We start from the raw sequence: 12173 nt of genomic DNA, 5'->3' as shown, positions 1-12173 counted from the left end.
GGGGGGGAGGGGGGAGAGAGTGTGGGGGGGGAGGGGGTGAGAGAGAGTGGGGGGGGGAGGGGGTGAGAGAGAGTGGGGGGGGGGGGGAGGGGGTGAGAGAGAGTGGGGGGGGGGGAGGGGGTGAGAGAGAGTGGTGGGGGGAAGACGGAAAAGGGTGGAGTGGGTCGCGCCAAGAGGGAGGGCGTCAGTGCGAGTGGGACGGGATGGTTTTCAATGTGACGGAGCTGGGGGGAGGGGGGGATGTAAAAAACCAGAAAGAATGAGGTCGAGGGCCCTCTCTCTGTAACCCATAGCAACCAGGGGGGTGGGAGTGACCCCTGACCCGGCAGCACATCGCCGGGGAGCGGCAAGATGGCGGCGGCGGCGGAGGAGGAGTGGGGCTGAGAGACACAGACACAGAGAGGGAGAGGGTGGTGACGGCCCGGACATGCTCTCGCACCGTTAAAGGGAGCGAATAGCCGCTAATCCGGTGCGGTCGGGACCTGCTCCCGCTCCCGGTCCCGGTCCCGCATCATGTCCATGGAGGACCCCTTCTTCGTGGTGAAAGGGTAAGGCGGGGGATTGGCCGGGGCCGGGGCAGGGGCCCTCCAGCAGCCGCTGTCCTCTCTCTGATTGACGGTGTCCTCTGCAAATCGAGCCCCCTCGGCCTCATCTTCCGTCTTTAAGGCTATTTGTTCCCACCCCCCTCACCCCTTAGGTGTGAATCGTTAACTTGATGAGGAGCACTAAAAGTAGGGCTAGTAGGTCTTTCCAAGATCCCCCCCCCCCCTCCGAAATTTATTAGCTAGCCCTGTTTGGGTGCTGCAGTTGGTCTTAAATCGTTTGGGTTCAGCAGCTCGGATTGTTATCATTTGATCCTTGCTGTGGTTGCCAAGTAAAGGGTTGTGTTCCCTCACACCTATGTGTACTTTCCAAGGTGTTGCAGGTTTGCAGAAGGAATGCTTTGGCTTAACTTTTAACTTGGTAAACCAGAAAATGGGTGTGATGGGTGCCCTTCGAACCTCCCCCCCACCGTTCACCCTGACCCGATTGTGGCCTCAACTCCACCTTCCTGCTTCCCTACGATTCATAAAGTCATACAGCCGGAAAACAGACCCGTTGGTCCAAATAGTCCATGCTGACCATAATCCCAAACTGTCTCAGTCTCACTTCCCTGCACTTGACCCAGATCCCCCTAAATATTTTTTATGCATGTCTTTTAAACATTGTAACTGTAGTGGCATCCACCAGTTGCTCAGGAAGTTCATTTGAAAAAAATGAACTACTTTTGTGTAAAACAAACTTTCCCGTCACGTTAAAAATGTATCCCCTAGTTTTAAACTCACCCACCCTAGGGAAAAGACTCTTATCATTCACCTTATCAATACCCCTTATGATTTTGAAAATCTCAATAATGTCACCTCTCAACTTCCTGTGCCCCAGTGAAAAGACATCCCAGCCTTTTTGGTCTATTTTTATATCTCAAATCCACCATTCCTGGCCACATCCTGGTAAATCTCTCCTGACCCTTCTTCAGTTTAATAATAGCTGAAAATGTGTTGCTGGAAAAGTGCAGCAGGTCAGGCAGCATCCAAGGAGCAGGAGAGTCAACGTTTTGGGTATGAGCCCTTCTTCAGGTAGCCTTTCTCCTGCTCCTTGGATGCTGCCTGACCTGCTGCACTTTTCCAGCAACACATTTTCAGCTCTGATCTCCAGCATCTGCAGTCCTCACTTTCTCCCAGTTTAATAATATCCAACTATAACAGGCTGACCAGAACTGCGCGCACACTCCAGAAAAGGCCTCCCCAAAGTCCTGTGCATCTTCAACATGACATCTCACTCCTATACTCAAAGGTCTGAGCAACCCTGTCTACTTGTGATGCAAGCTTCAAAGAATTATGTACCTGAACCCAGGGTTTCTCTGGTCTACAACACTACCCAAGGCCCTACTTTTAATTGTGTAAGACCTGCCTTTGTTTGTATCACCAAACTGCAATACTTGCATTTGTCTGAATTATACTCCATCTACCACTCCTCAGCCCACTAACTCAATTGATCAAGATTTTTATATAATCTTAGATGACCTTTCTCACTGTCTATTATACCACCAATTTTCTGGTACCATCTGCAAGCTTACCAACTAAGCCTTCTACATTCTCATCTAAATCACTTATATAAATGACAGATAAGGCAACCCGGCACCAAGCCCTGTGAAACAGGAATTTGACTCCTTGTTGGTTGGGAATCCATCTATATCTGCTTCAAAATGGCTCTTCCACCACCACTGTCTTGGGAAAGGGATTTTGTAGACTAACAAACCTTTAATAGGGAGGAAAACAAAACAGTCATTTTTGTCTTAAATGGAAGACCTTTTATTTTTAAATACTGTCGACCCTGGTTCTATAATCTTCATCAATAGGAAACATCCCCTCAGCATCCACCTTGTCATGTCTCTTCAAGATCCTCTATGTTTCAAGAAGATAGCTTTTATTCTTCTAAATTCCAATGGATATAATTTCTTCGTAATGCACCTGTACACTTGGATGCCTCTCTACAGCAGAGTTCTACAATCTTTTAGCTATTTAAATATGTTTTGTTTCTATTCTTTCTAATAAGTCTAAAAGGATTTGAATGAAAATTTGATAATTCATGTCATGGGAATAAACAAGAGCGTGCTTAGGCAGTAGTGATTGGAAACCATTAGAATGAGGTCGTGCTAGTAGTAATTCGGTTTCAAAATACTTGGCTGGAGAAAGCCAGTTTTCATTTTGAGAGAAAGTGATTTGTTTCAATAGTACCATTCACAAATACAAGATATCCCTGAACACACTGTAGCCAATGATGTATAGTTTGCTATTGTAGGAAATGCAGTAGCCATTTTTGTGCACAGGCTTCCACAATGAGCAATGGCTTATGAGCAGATAATCTGCCTTTATGATGTTGATTGAGGAATAAATATGAGTCAGGATAGTGAGGAAAACTCCCCTGGTCTTTGAAATAGCACCATGCGAGGGAGGAGAGGAAGTGATTGAGGCTGGTACAATTACACCATTTAAAAGGTATCTGGATGGGTATGTGAATAGGCAAAGTCTCGAGGGATATGGGCCAAGTGCTGGCCAATGGGACTAGATTAGGTTAGGATATTTAGTTGGCATGGACAAGTTGGACCAACGGGTCTGTTTCTGTGCTGTACATCTGTATATCTGGGCCTTAATTTAACGCTTCACCTGAAAAACTACCTTGACAGAACTAAATTTCCCCACAAATGCTCTGGAGTTGTGTTGTTGTGTTCAGGTCTTGGAGTGGGATTTGTTGTATTGGAGGCAACGGAGTCACAGCTGACTACAAAGGCATCTAGCTCAGATGTATTGGAATTAAAGTTAGCTGGTAAAGCAGTGACTGAATAATGTGAGACATTGAAAGCTGAGATGGTTTGAGTACAGACTAGACACATTTACACAAGGGATGAAGAAAGGGCTTCTTGGATTACCAAAAACATCATAATGCAAATAAACAAGAAAAGGATGTAAGTGATAAATGTCAGTTCAAATGCAACAGAAAGCTAAGTATATAAGTGAACTGAGAGAGGAAAAGGGGACAAAGAAAATGAAGAAAGATTAGTGGATGGCATAAAAACTATAGGTGTGACAGGAAACAGAATAATAGTGAACGGTCTTCTTTGAATTGAAGGGTGACACATAGTTGAGTTCCCCAAACAGTGATACTAAGGCTAATCCTGTTTAGATCTATACTAAGATCTGGCACGGTGGCACAGTGGTTAGTACTGCTGCCTCACAGCACCAGGGTCCCAGGTTCAATTCCAGCCTTGGGCAACTGTCTGTGTGGAGTTTGCACATTCTCCCCGTGCCTGCGTGGGTTTCCTCCGGGTGCTCCAGTTTCTTTCCACTGTCCAAAGATGTGCAGGTCAGGTGAATTGGCCATGCTAAATTGCCCATAGTGTTAGGTGCATTAGTCAGACGGAAATGGATCTGGGTGGGTTACTCTTCAGAGGGTCGGTGTGGGCTAGTTGGGCCAAAGGGCCTGTTTCCACACTGTAGGGAATCTAATGTAATGATATAATCTTGGATGATCTGGGCATAATTTCAGAACTTCTAGTAGACAAGTTATGCAGATTTGGAACTTTGAGGAAGCCAGTGTTAGACTTCAGAAGAACAGACAGATTAGTTGAATGGGTAAACACAAGAAATTTAATGGACAGAAGTACAAAATGGTAGGTTTTCCTTGGAAGAATGAGGAAAGGCAAAGATAAAATAAAGGGACACTCCCTGAATGATATTGCCCCAACCTCTGAACCATGAGGACTGGGTTCCCGTCCCACTTGCTTCAGGTGTCATAACATGTCTGAACACGTTAATTAAAAAGTTAAGTTTTTGGTTTAGTTGTTTTATAAAGACTAAAAATATTTACAATCCTAAACTGAGTGCAGGATCTGGGATTGGGTGCAATTATTGACACTGATAAGGCACATTGGAACTCTGGGCTTTATGAATACAAGTATTATAGGAACACGAAAGGAAGGAAGTTTTAAGACATTGTTTCAGCCTTATGGAGGATGTGATGGCATGAGAGTGGAAATCCCACTGTCCTGTTAGGAAGGAAGTTCCCAGTGACAGTGAAGGAATAGCAATATAATTTCAAGTCTGGATTATGAGTGGCTTGGAAGGGAGTTTGGAGGTGATAGTGTTTCCATGGATCTGTTGCCCATGTCCTTCTAGGTGGTAAGGGTCATTTAGTTTGGAAGGTGCATTTTAAGGAACATTTTGTTATCGCAGTGCAGCTTGTAAATGTCACATATTACTGCTACTGTGCATTGTTGTTGGAGTGTGCAAAACTTGAAGGGTCTAGTTGGGATGCAAGTCAAGTGGCATGCTTTGTCCTGGATGGTACTGATCATCTTGAGTGCACATGGAAAGTATTCTATCTCACTCCTGACTTGAGTCTTGTAAATAGTGGACAAGCTTTAAGGAGGCAGATGAGTTACTCGCCACTGAATTTAGACCCAGTCTCAGATCTGTTGTTGTAGCTGCAGTATTTGTATGTCTTATCCAGCTACATTTCCATTTCTGATCAAAGGTAACCCCAATAAATCTATTAGTGGAGGAATTCACAGATGATTGTTCCATTGAATGTCAAGGGGCAATGGTTGGATTCTCTCTTGTTGGAGATAGTCATTGTTAATTTCTAACTGCTTAGAGGACAGTGAAGAGTTAACCACATTGCTGTGAATCTGGAATTATATGTAGGCTAGATTCGGGTAAGGATAGCAGATTGCTTTGTCTGAAGAACGTTAGTCATCAGCTTGGGTTTTTAACAGTTGATAGTGGATGCCATTAAACCAGCCATTTATCCCAAATGTTTTACTGAAATCATCTTTCACCATGTGCCTTTGTGGGGTTGAGCCCATGTCCGCAAAGCATCATTTGGCATTCTGAACTTGCCTCATTAGACTCAGAGATTTACAACACAGAATCTGTACCTTCTGTCTACCAAGTCAAAAATAATTACCTAATCATTCCAATTCCGTTTTATGGCACGTCTGAATACTTCTTAAATCTTGGGAGTTTCTGTCTCTATCACCCTTGCAAGCAATGAGTTCTAGATTCCTACCACCCTACAACCTCCTGTCCCTTAAATATATGCCATCTGTTCATAGACCATCCACCATCGGGAAATGTACCTGTCCGTGCTGTGTATGCACCTCCGTTGGCTACATCTCTATTATGTCACGTTGCTAGGTAGATTCAGCCTTTTAACTTTACTGTCACAGTTTGCTCGTTTTGGAGCACAAGCCCTGTATTGTAACTTCAGCAAGTTTGCACCTTATTTTTAGGTGTGCCTTGTGCTGCTGCTGGCATATCCTCCTGCACTCCTCTTGAAACCAAGGTTTGGCGGTAATGGCAGAGTGAGGGGTATGTCTGGCCATGAGTTGACAGATTGTGGTTGAATATAATCTGACTGCTGCTGATCGCCCTTTGCACCTCGCGAAATGTTTTTAAAATTTACCCCATTAAATACAATGTTAGTGCAACACAGCACAATGGATGGTATACTCCATGTGAAGACAGGACTGTGTCTCTACAAGGACTATGTGGTTACTCCCAGCTGTACTGTTGTGAATGGGTGCTCCTATGATTATTTGAAGAGGGGGAAGAAATAGCAGGATATAGGGAAAGAGGTGGGGTGTGGGGTAAAGTATTTTTTCGGGGAACTAACAAGGGTACGATGAGTCAGATGCCTAATTCTGTGTTGTAACTTATTTGTAATTCTGCAGATGTGGAGCTGGGGTACAGTGCGTGGTTCTGGTCTGAAATGTGTGCTAATTGTCCATTTGTGTGTGGAGTGAAGTTGGCATGCTGGTGGAGACGAGACATTTGTTAAAGATTCCTCTGAAAAACTCGACACAGCTGTAGTCCCTTAACAGTGCAAACACATATCAGCCTAGGTTTACATTCAGTTCTTGGAGTGAGAACTCGAACCCATAAAGTCCTAAGTCTGCAGTGAGAACAATATCTACAATACCACTGTTGACCCCCAAGACGCCAAATGCATGAATAAGGCTGAGAAGATGTTTCCCAATGTTTTAAGATTTGAACGATATTAAAAGTTAATTTGTACCAATTTCATGGTGTATTCTTTTTTCCAGCGAAGTGCAGAAAGCGGTGAACACTTCTCAGGGATTGTACCAGAGATGGACCGAGTTACTGGCCGATCCCTCTTCAGCCAGCAAGGAGGAGTGTGACTGGACAACGAATGAACTTCGGAATAGTCTCCGGAGTATCGAGTGGGACTTGGAAGACCTCGATGAGACTATTAATATCCTTTATTTGCATATTAAAGTGATGGCTCCTACTCAAAAGTCACTACAGACAGCAATGTGGCAGTTTTGCCTTGGGTAATACTGCAGCTGCTAATAACTAAATGATGTTTGCAACAAATATCCATGTCTGGTTTAACAGATATGTTTCAAGGCTCTTAAAAGCAGGATGTCAAAGCATGTTGAAAGCTCTAGAGGCTCAAGGTAACTTTGTACAGGAGTACGGGAAGTGGGTTTGCTTATGATGTTGGTTAGTAAAAGTCTGGCCATGTGTTTTCCTGTATCTGAAGCCAACGGTAGGTGAGTTTCTGCACACATTGACAGAAAAGCAATGTATGAATACAGCAAAGCTACCTGTACTGAATGCATCCCAAAAAATAGCATTTCTAATGGCTAGTGTTTGAGAGACTAGAAGTGGGTGGGAAACTAAACAATTTTCCCATTAATTGGGGTCCTGGCAATAATATTGTAACAATTCCTGTGTTTCACCAAGCAAACGGAGTTCCTCAATAACTCAGTAGAACTTGGCACAGTTTGGAACTGAATGCTACTGTGTGTTAGCCCATGGAAAACTTAACAGTTTGAACAAACTAGTTTTCTGTAGTGATGGCTATAGGCAGTAGTGGATTTGCCATCTTAATAGTAAGTGGTTTGCATCATCCGAATGGAGGTTATGGAGTGGAAGATCAGTGGGTGAGCCATCCTCTTGGGTACCAACTAAAGACAGCCCTTGAGAGAAGATTGATATTCTTGTCTATAATGGAAGAAGAGTGGTGCAAAGGTACATCATTGAGAGATTGTCACGCAATTTCATTTGGTGGTGCCAAGCCTACTATCGTGTCAAATTGCAAACCTTTGTTTTGGCTTGTATAGCTGCTGCAGTTGTGAGTCATTATATTTCATTGGGTCTGGTTAAACTCTTCAACATGGTACTATATAAAAGTATTCTATCAATACAGGTTGATGTCTGTATAATTTCTAATCCAATGTGAACACAAGTTAATTTGCCTTAACAGCAGCGTACGTATTGTAGAGACAAATCCTCGGAAGTTTAACCTTGATCCAGTAGAACTGAGTAAGCGGAAAGCGTTCATCACCAATACGAAGCAAATTGTGAAGGCAAGTCCTGTTACTGTGTTAACAGACAACTGAGACAGTGATGAATAACCGTGATCTAAAAGCAGTGGGCTGTGGGAAATGTTTGTTCTGGGAGTTGGGCAGGAGGAGATATAGAGCAAGACGGAAAGCTTTTGTGGAGAGGCAGAAAACAGTGTGCATTTATATTAAGTCTCACCACTAATTCCTTTATCGTTAAATCAATATGTTTGTATCTAGAGTTTCTATGGTATTGTGATGGTTCTGTTACTAGATTAGCAATCCAAACTCTGGGTAAATCTCAGAAAACTGTATACTCGAAACTCATTCTAGCATGTGAAATGAAGGTATCAACAAAAGTGACCACAAAGCTGGAGAATATCTTTAATCTGGTTCACTAATGTAATTTACTAGAGTGAAACTTCTGTCTTTTAACCATTCTGCTGTTGTGACTCTAATCCTGTATCAATTCTTAAATTTCATTATCGCTTCCTGCCTACTTCATTCAGTCATCAGGCCATTAGGGTTGGGTAGTAAATGTAAGGCCTAGTTAGTTTTTTTGGTTAGGTTGTAAGAACCACTTATTTGTACAAACTCCTTCCCTCGTAATCACACATTGCTGTTCCCCATGGGAGATGGACATGGCTGAGAAAGCACTTGTGGGGTTTCATGGTTTTTGAAATTAGTTCTGAGCACTGTGCACTGCTCAGATGTGGAGTTTTAGCCTTACACTGAGAAATTGTGCCTTCAACCAGCAAAGCACAACATGCAGAGAAAGAAAGTGAATCGGAGAATCTGAAGGCAGATTACTATTGCTTGTTTCGATGCCCTTCTGGGTCTTGGCTTGGAAAGGTCAAGCGAGTGTTGGAATGCTGAGAGCCAATTGGAGGAATTGTAAGACAATTGATGTGGGAGGTGTAGGAATGTCACTTATGTGATGGGGAACTTGTTCTGATGCATGTTTCTGAAAGAGTCTAAATGGAGTTTTATTCCAAATATAACCCTCTGCTGTACCTGACTTGGGAGGGTTGGGTAGGGACAGGGTAGAAGGAGTTATTAAACTATTGAATTAATGTTGCACCTGCCCTGGGAGTGTTTGACAGCACAGCATGGAATCCGAAAAGTATTGCTCAATTCCCTAGCACTTTTATTAAAACACTGTTTATATTAAAGGGGGAGTTAATGCAAGCCCGTTTCATTTTACAAGTGAAGCTGCATGGGTTGTCCTTTGACTTAGTTGAGCTCCGAACTTATGTAAATGTAAAACCAAGTCTCACGGTGAACGACTGATTCAGCGCAACTGTTCACATCCCTTTGTGACGAGTGTTTCCATTTTTTTTTCTGTAGTGAATACTGATCTTTTTAGTTGTATTTGCAGGAAATGAAGGATCACATGTCCAGTTCCTCAATGCAGGCATTAGTGGAGCAGAGAAACAGACAGGTGAGTAAGTAGCTTGAATTTGTCTCTTGCTTCTGACCAACCAGTATGATGTAGAGGCACCGGCGGAAAAAATCTCCCAGCACTGTTCATCAAAGGGTTTCTCGTGGCCCTTTGGCAGTAGAGAGAATCCTACTGCTGATGACTTTTAACTCAGATGTTTACAGCGTGGAAAATTACTGCAGCACGTCAATTCATCCATTTCTCCGGTAAGAAGTGTCTTGAGACACTTCTGAGAGACTTATTGTGTGTTAGAATCATCGTAGAATCCCTACAGTGTGGAAACAGGCCTTTCGGCCCAACAAGTCTGCATCGCCCCTCCAAAGAGTATCCCAGCCAAATCCATTCCCCTACACTTACGTCTGACTAATGCACCTAACCTACACATCCCTGAACACTATGGACAATTTAGCATGGCCAAGTTACCAAACCTGCACATCTTTGGGTTGTGGGAGGAAGCCAGAGCACCCAGAGGAAACCCACGCAGATACTGGAAGAATGTGCAAACTCCACACACAAAGTGACCCGAGGTTGGAATCGATCCCAGATCCCAGGCGCTGTGAGGCAGCAGTGCTAACCACTGAGCCACCGTGCCGCTCTTAAATTAGAGACTACAAACCTTTCTTCTCCAGGTAGGGAAATCCTATTGTCTATTGAATAGTTTTAATTTTTTTGTTCTGCTTGTATGCAGACTTTGCTAAGCACCAGAGGAAACCAGGGACTGAACTCCACTTCTGACAAATATAGCCGGCTGGACCAAGAGTTGCAGGCAGCGAATTTGCAATTTATTGAGGACCAGCATATGCAGCAGCAGGTATTTGGACAGGAGATGAGAAATGCATCTTCCAATTGATGGATGGGCAGGAGACAGTAGTCGAGGCTGTATCAGGGTGTCTTTTAACATGCCTGATTTTTATTTTCTGTGGGGGATATGGGAGATTGAAAGCCACAAACCAAAGCTTACTCTCATGAAGGTTGGTGGTTGCTGTGGGCGGAGGAAGAATTACAGTAGGTAGGATAAAGGCACTGTCTGAGCTATATTATCTGTCCACCAGTGGATTTCCAGGACTCTTCTGGGCATATTATTCTCAGGAATGAGTCCATTAAACTGGCCTCCCTGCACTTGAAAGATATCCAGCAAGGTATTGTGGCTGGAGCATGCCAATGGGCACCAGTTGAGTGCAAAGTCAGGGAGTGATTCCCTAGGGGTTTAATGGCATGCTGCCACTTACTGTGACCAGTTGCATGAGGGACTGGAGCAAACACAGAGACCTATGAAACTGATCAGCATTTTGTGTTGAGAAGGACTGGACAAGGATCGAATGGTGTGTAAGGACTGACCTCCCTGCCTCGGAGTCATTTTGGCCCATGGGGCGTGCCTCTGTGCAGGTAACAGGAGATGACAGTGTGCCAAAGAAAAGGGATTTGCAGATAATGGATAATGGCTGTCTGCTGAGAGCCTGGGTGAGGCCGGTGCTGGTATTGGTGGGAGGAGGGGGTGTGTTTAACAGCTATTCGTGGATCGTCTGGTCACCTTTCTTCTCTTTGCTGTCCGTGTGTAGCTGATCACCGAGCAGCAGGATGATCAGCTGGAGCTGGTATCAGGCAGTATTGGTGTTTTGAAGAACATGTCACAGAAGATTGGGAATGAGTTGGACGAGCAAGCAGTGTGAGTGTCGTTTCAACTATTCCCTTGTTTTTAAATCTCATTCTGTCTTTTACAAGGCTGTGTTTGTGTGTATGTGTGCGCGCACAGCATTTGTTTTGGGCTTGTTGGGGGGTGGGATTACGGAGTGTGTTTGTGTGTGTGGCAGCATAAACGACCCCACGAGAGGCTAGGTAAGCACATGAGAGAGAGCAGGGAATATCCAGTTGATGTTAACTGTGGTTAAAGAGGCACAGTGTGAAAGGTTGGGCGAGAAATTCAGTTGGAGAGTACCATGAATTGGGAGTTACATTAAAATTTATTCATAATTAATTAATCAGCGAATTATTGCCCATGCCACCTGCAAATTGACATTGAGACAGTCAAACTAGACTGGAAAAAGTGGGTGAAGGAGTTGGTTTGGAAAGAGATTTTGTTTCAAGGTCAGGAACGAACAGCAGTATTGAATGGGCTTCACCCGAACCGACTGGGTCCAGTAACCTTGTTGAACAGAAAGAATGGACATTCACAGAAAGTATAACTGTGTGAGAGGACTTAGGATGCAAAACATGATATAGAGAGCTGTTCAAAAGCCATTAAATTGAAGAGAACAGATGACTCGTCAGATATTGTGCCTACAGCAGTAAAGATAGAAGAAATTAACAGTTGTTAAGCAATTAAACTTGGAGAAGGAAATGAGAACGACATCAGTAACACATCAGAACTGAAGGATAGTTTAGAGTGGGTGATCCATGTAAGCAATTTTTAATATTACTTCAGCCTCTGTAATGTAAAAGTGATGTGGTGGTTTGGAATTTTAATCTAATTTTAATTCAACGTTACTCTTCCTTTCATATTCTATCCACCACTTCCCTTTTAACTTACAGGAGTTTTGTCATATTTTTGTTACTATTATAATATTGTCACATTTGCACAGTTCGAAGTCAATGCCTTCATTTCATAAACTTTTCATTGAGAGTCGCACTGCGCTTCAGTTCCCAGCAAATATATTTCTTGAATATAGAAAGTTCATGGATATGAAAAGCAAATTCAGTGAGTTTAAGGCAGAAATTTAACTTGGCAGGTATGACCTAGAAACGAGTGTGGTAATACAGCTGCAAGTGGTCATAACTGGGAACTAAATATTAGAACCGCTTCAGGAGAAAAGGGGAAAGTTTTAG

General features: G+C 43.5%; 1 protein-coding gene across 2 annotated transcripts in view; it reads left to right on the top strand.

The window, feature by feature from the left end:
• Positions 1-329: 329 nt before the first annotated feature.
• Positions 330-12173, top strand: part of stx6 (syntaxin 6) — a 32272-nt gene continuing 20428 nt past the window's right edge. For both annotated transcript variants that reach the window (XM_060830080.1, XM_060830081.1), the window contains exons 1-6: positions 330-548; positions 6644-6813; positions 7839-7933; positions 9288-9350; positions 10039-10161; positions 10910-11016. In XM_060830080.1, coding sequence (XP_060686063.1) covers positions 514-548; positions 6644-6813; positions 7839-7933; positions 9288-9350; positions 10039-10161; positions 10910-11016 — 593 coding nt within the window. In that variant the 5' untranslated portion in view covers positions 330-513. The remainder of the gene's footprint in view (positions 549-6643; positions 6814-7838; positions 7934-9287; positions 9351-10038; positions 10162-10909; positions 11017-12173) is intronic.

Source organism: Hemiscyllium ocellatum, chromosome 9 (assembly GCF_020745735.1).
Source record: "Hemiscyllium ocellatum isolate sHemOce1 chromosome 9, sHemOce1.pat.X.cur, whole genome shotgun sequence".
NCBI classification, from domain to species: domain Eukaryota; kingdom Metazoa; phylum Chordata; class Chondrichthyes; order Orectolobiformes; family Hemiscylliidae; genus Hemiscyllium; species Hemiscyllium ocellatum.
The sequence above is the reverse complement of the archived record's forward strand: the minus strand, read 5'-3'. Positions and strand labels throughout refer to the sequence as shown.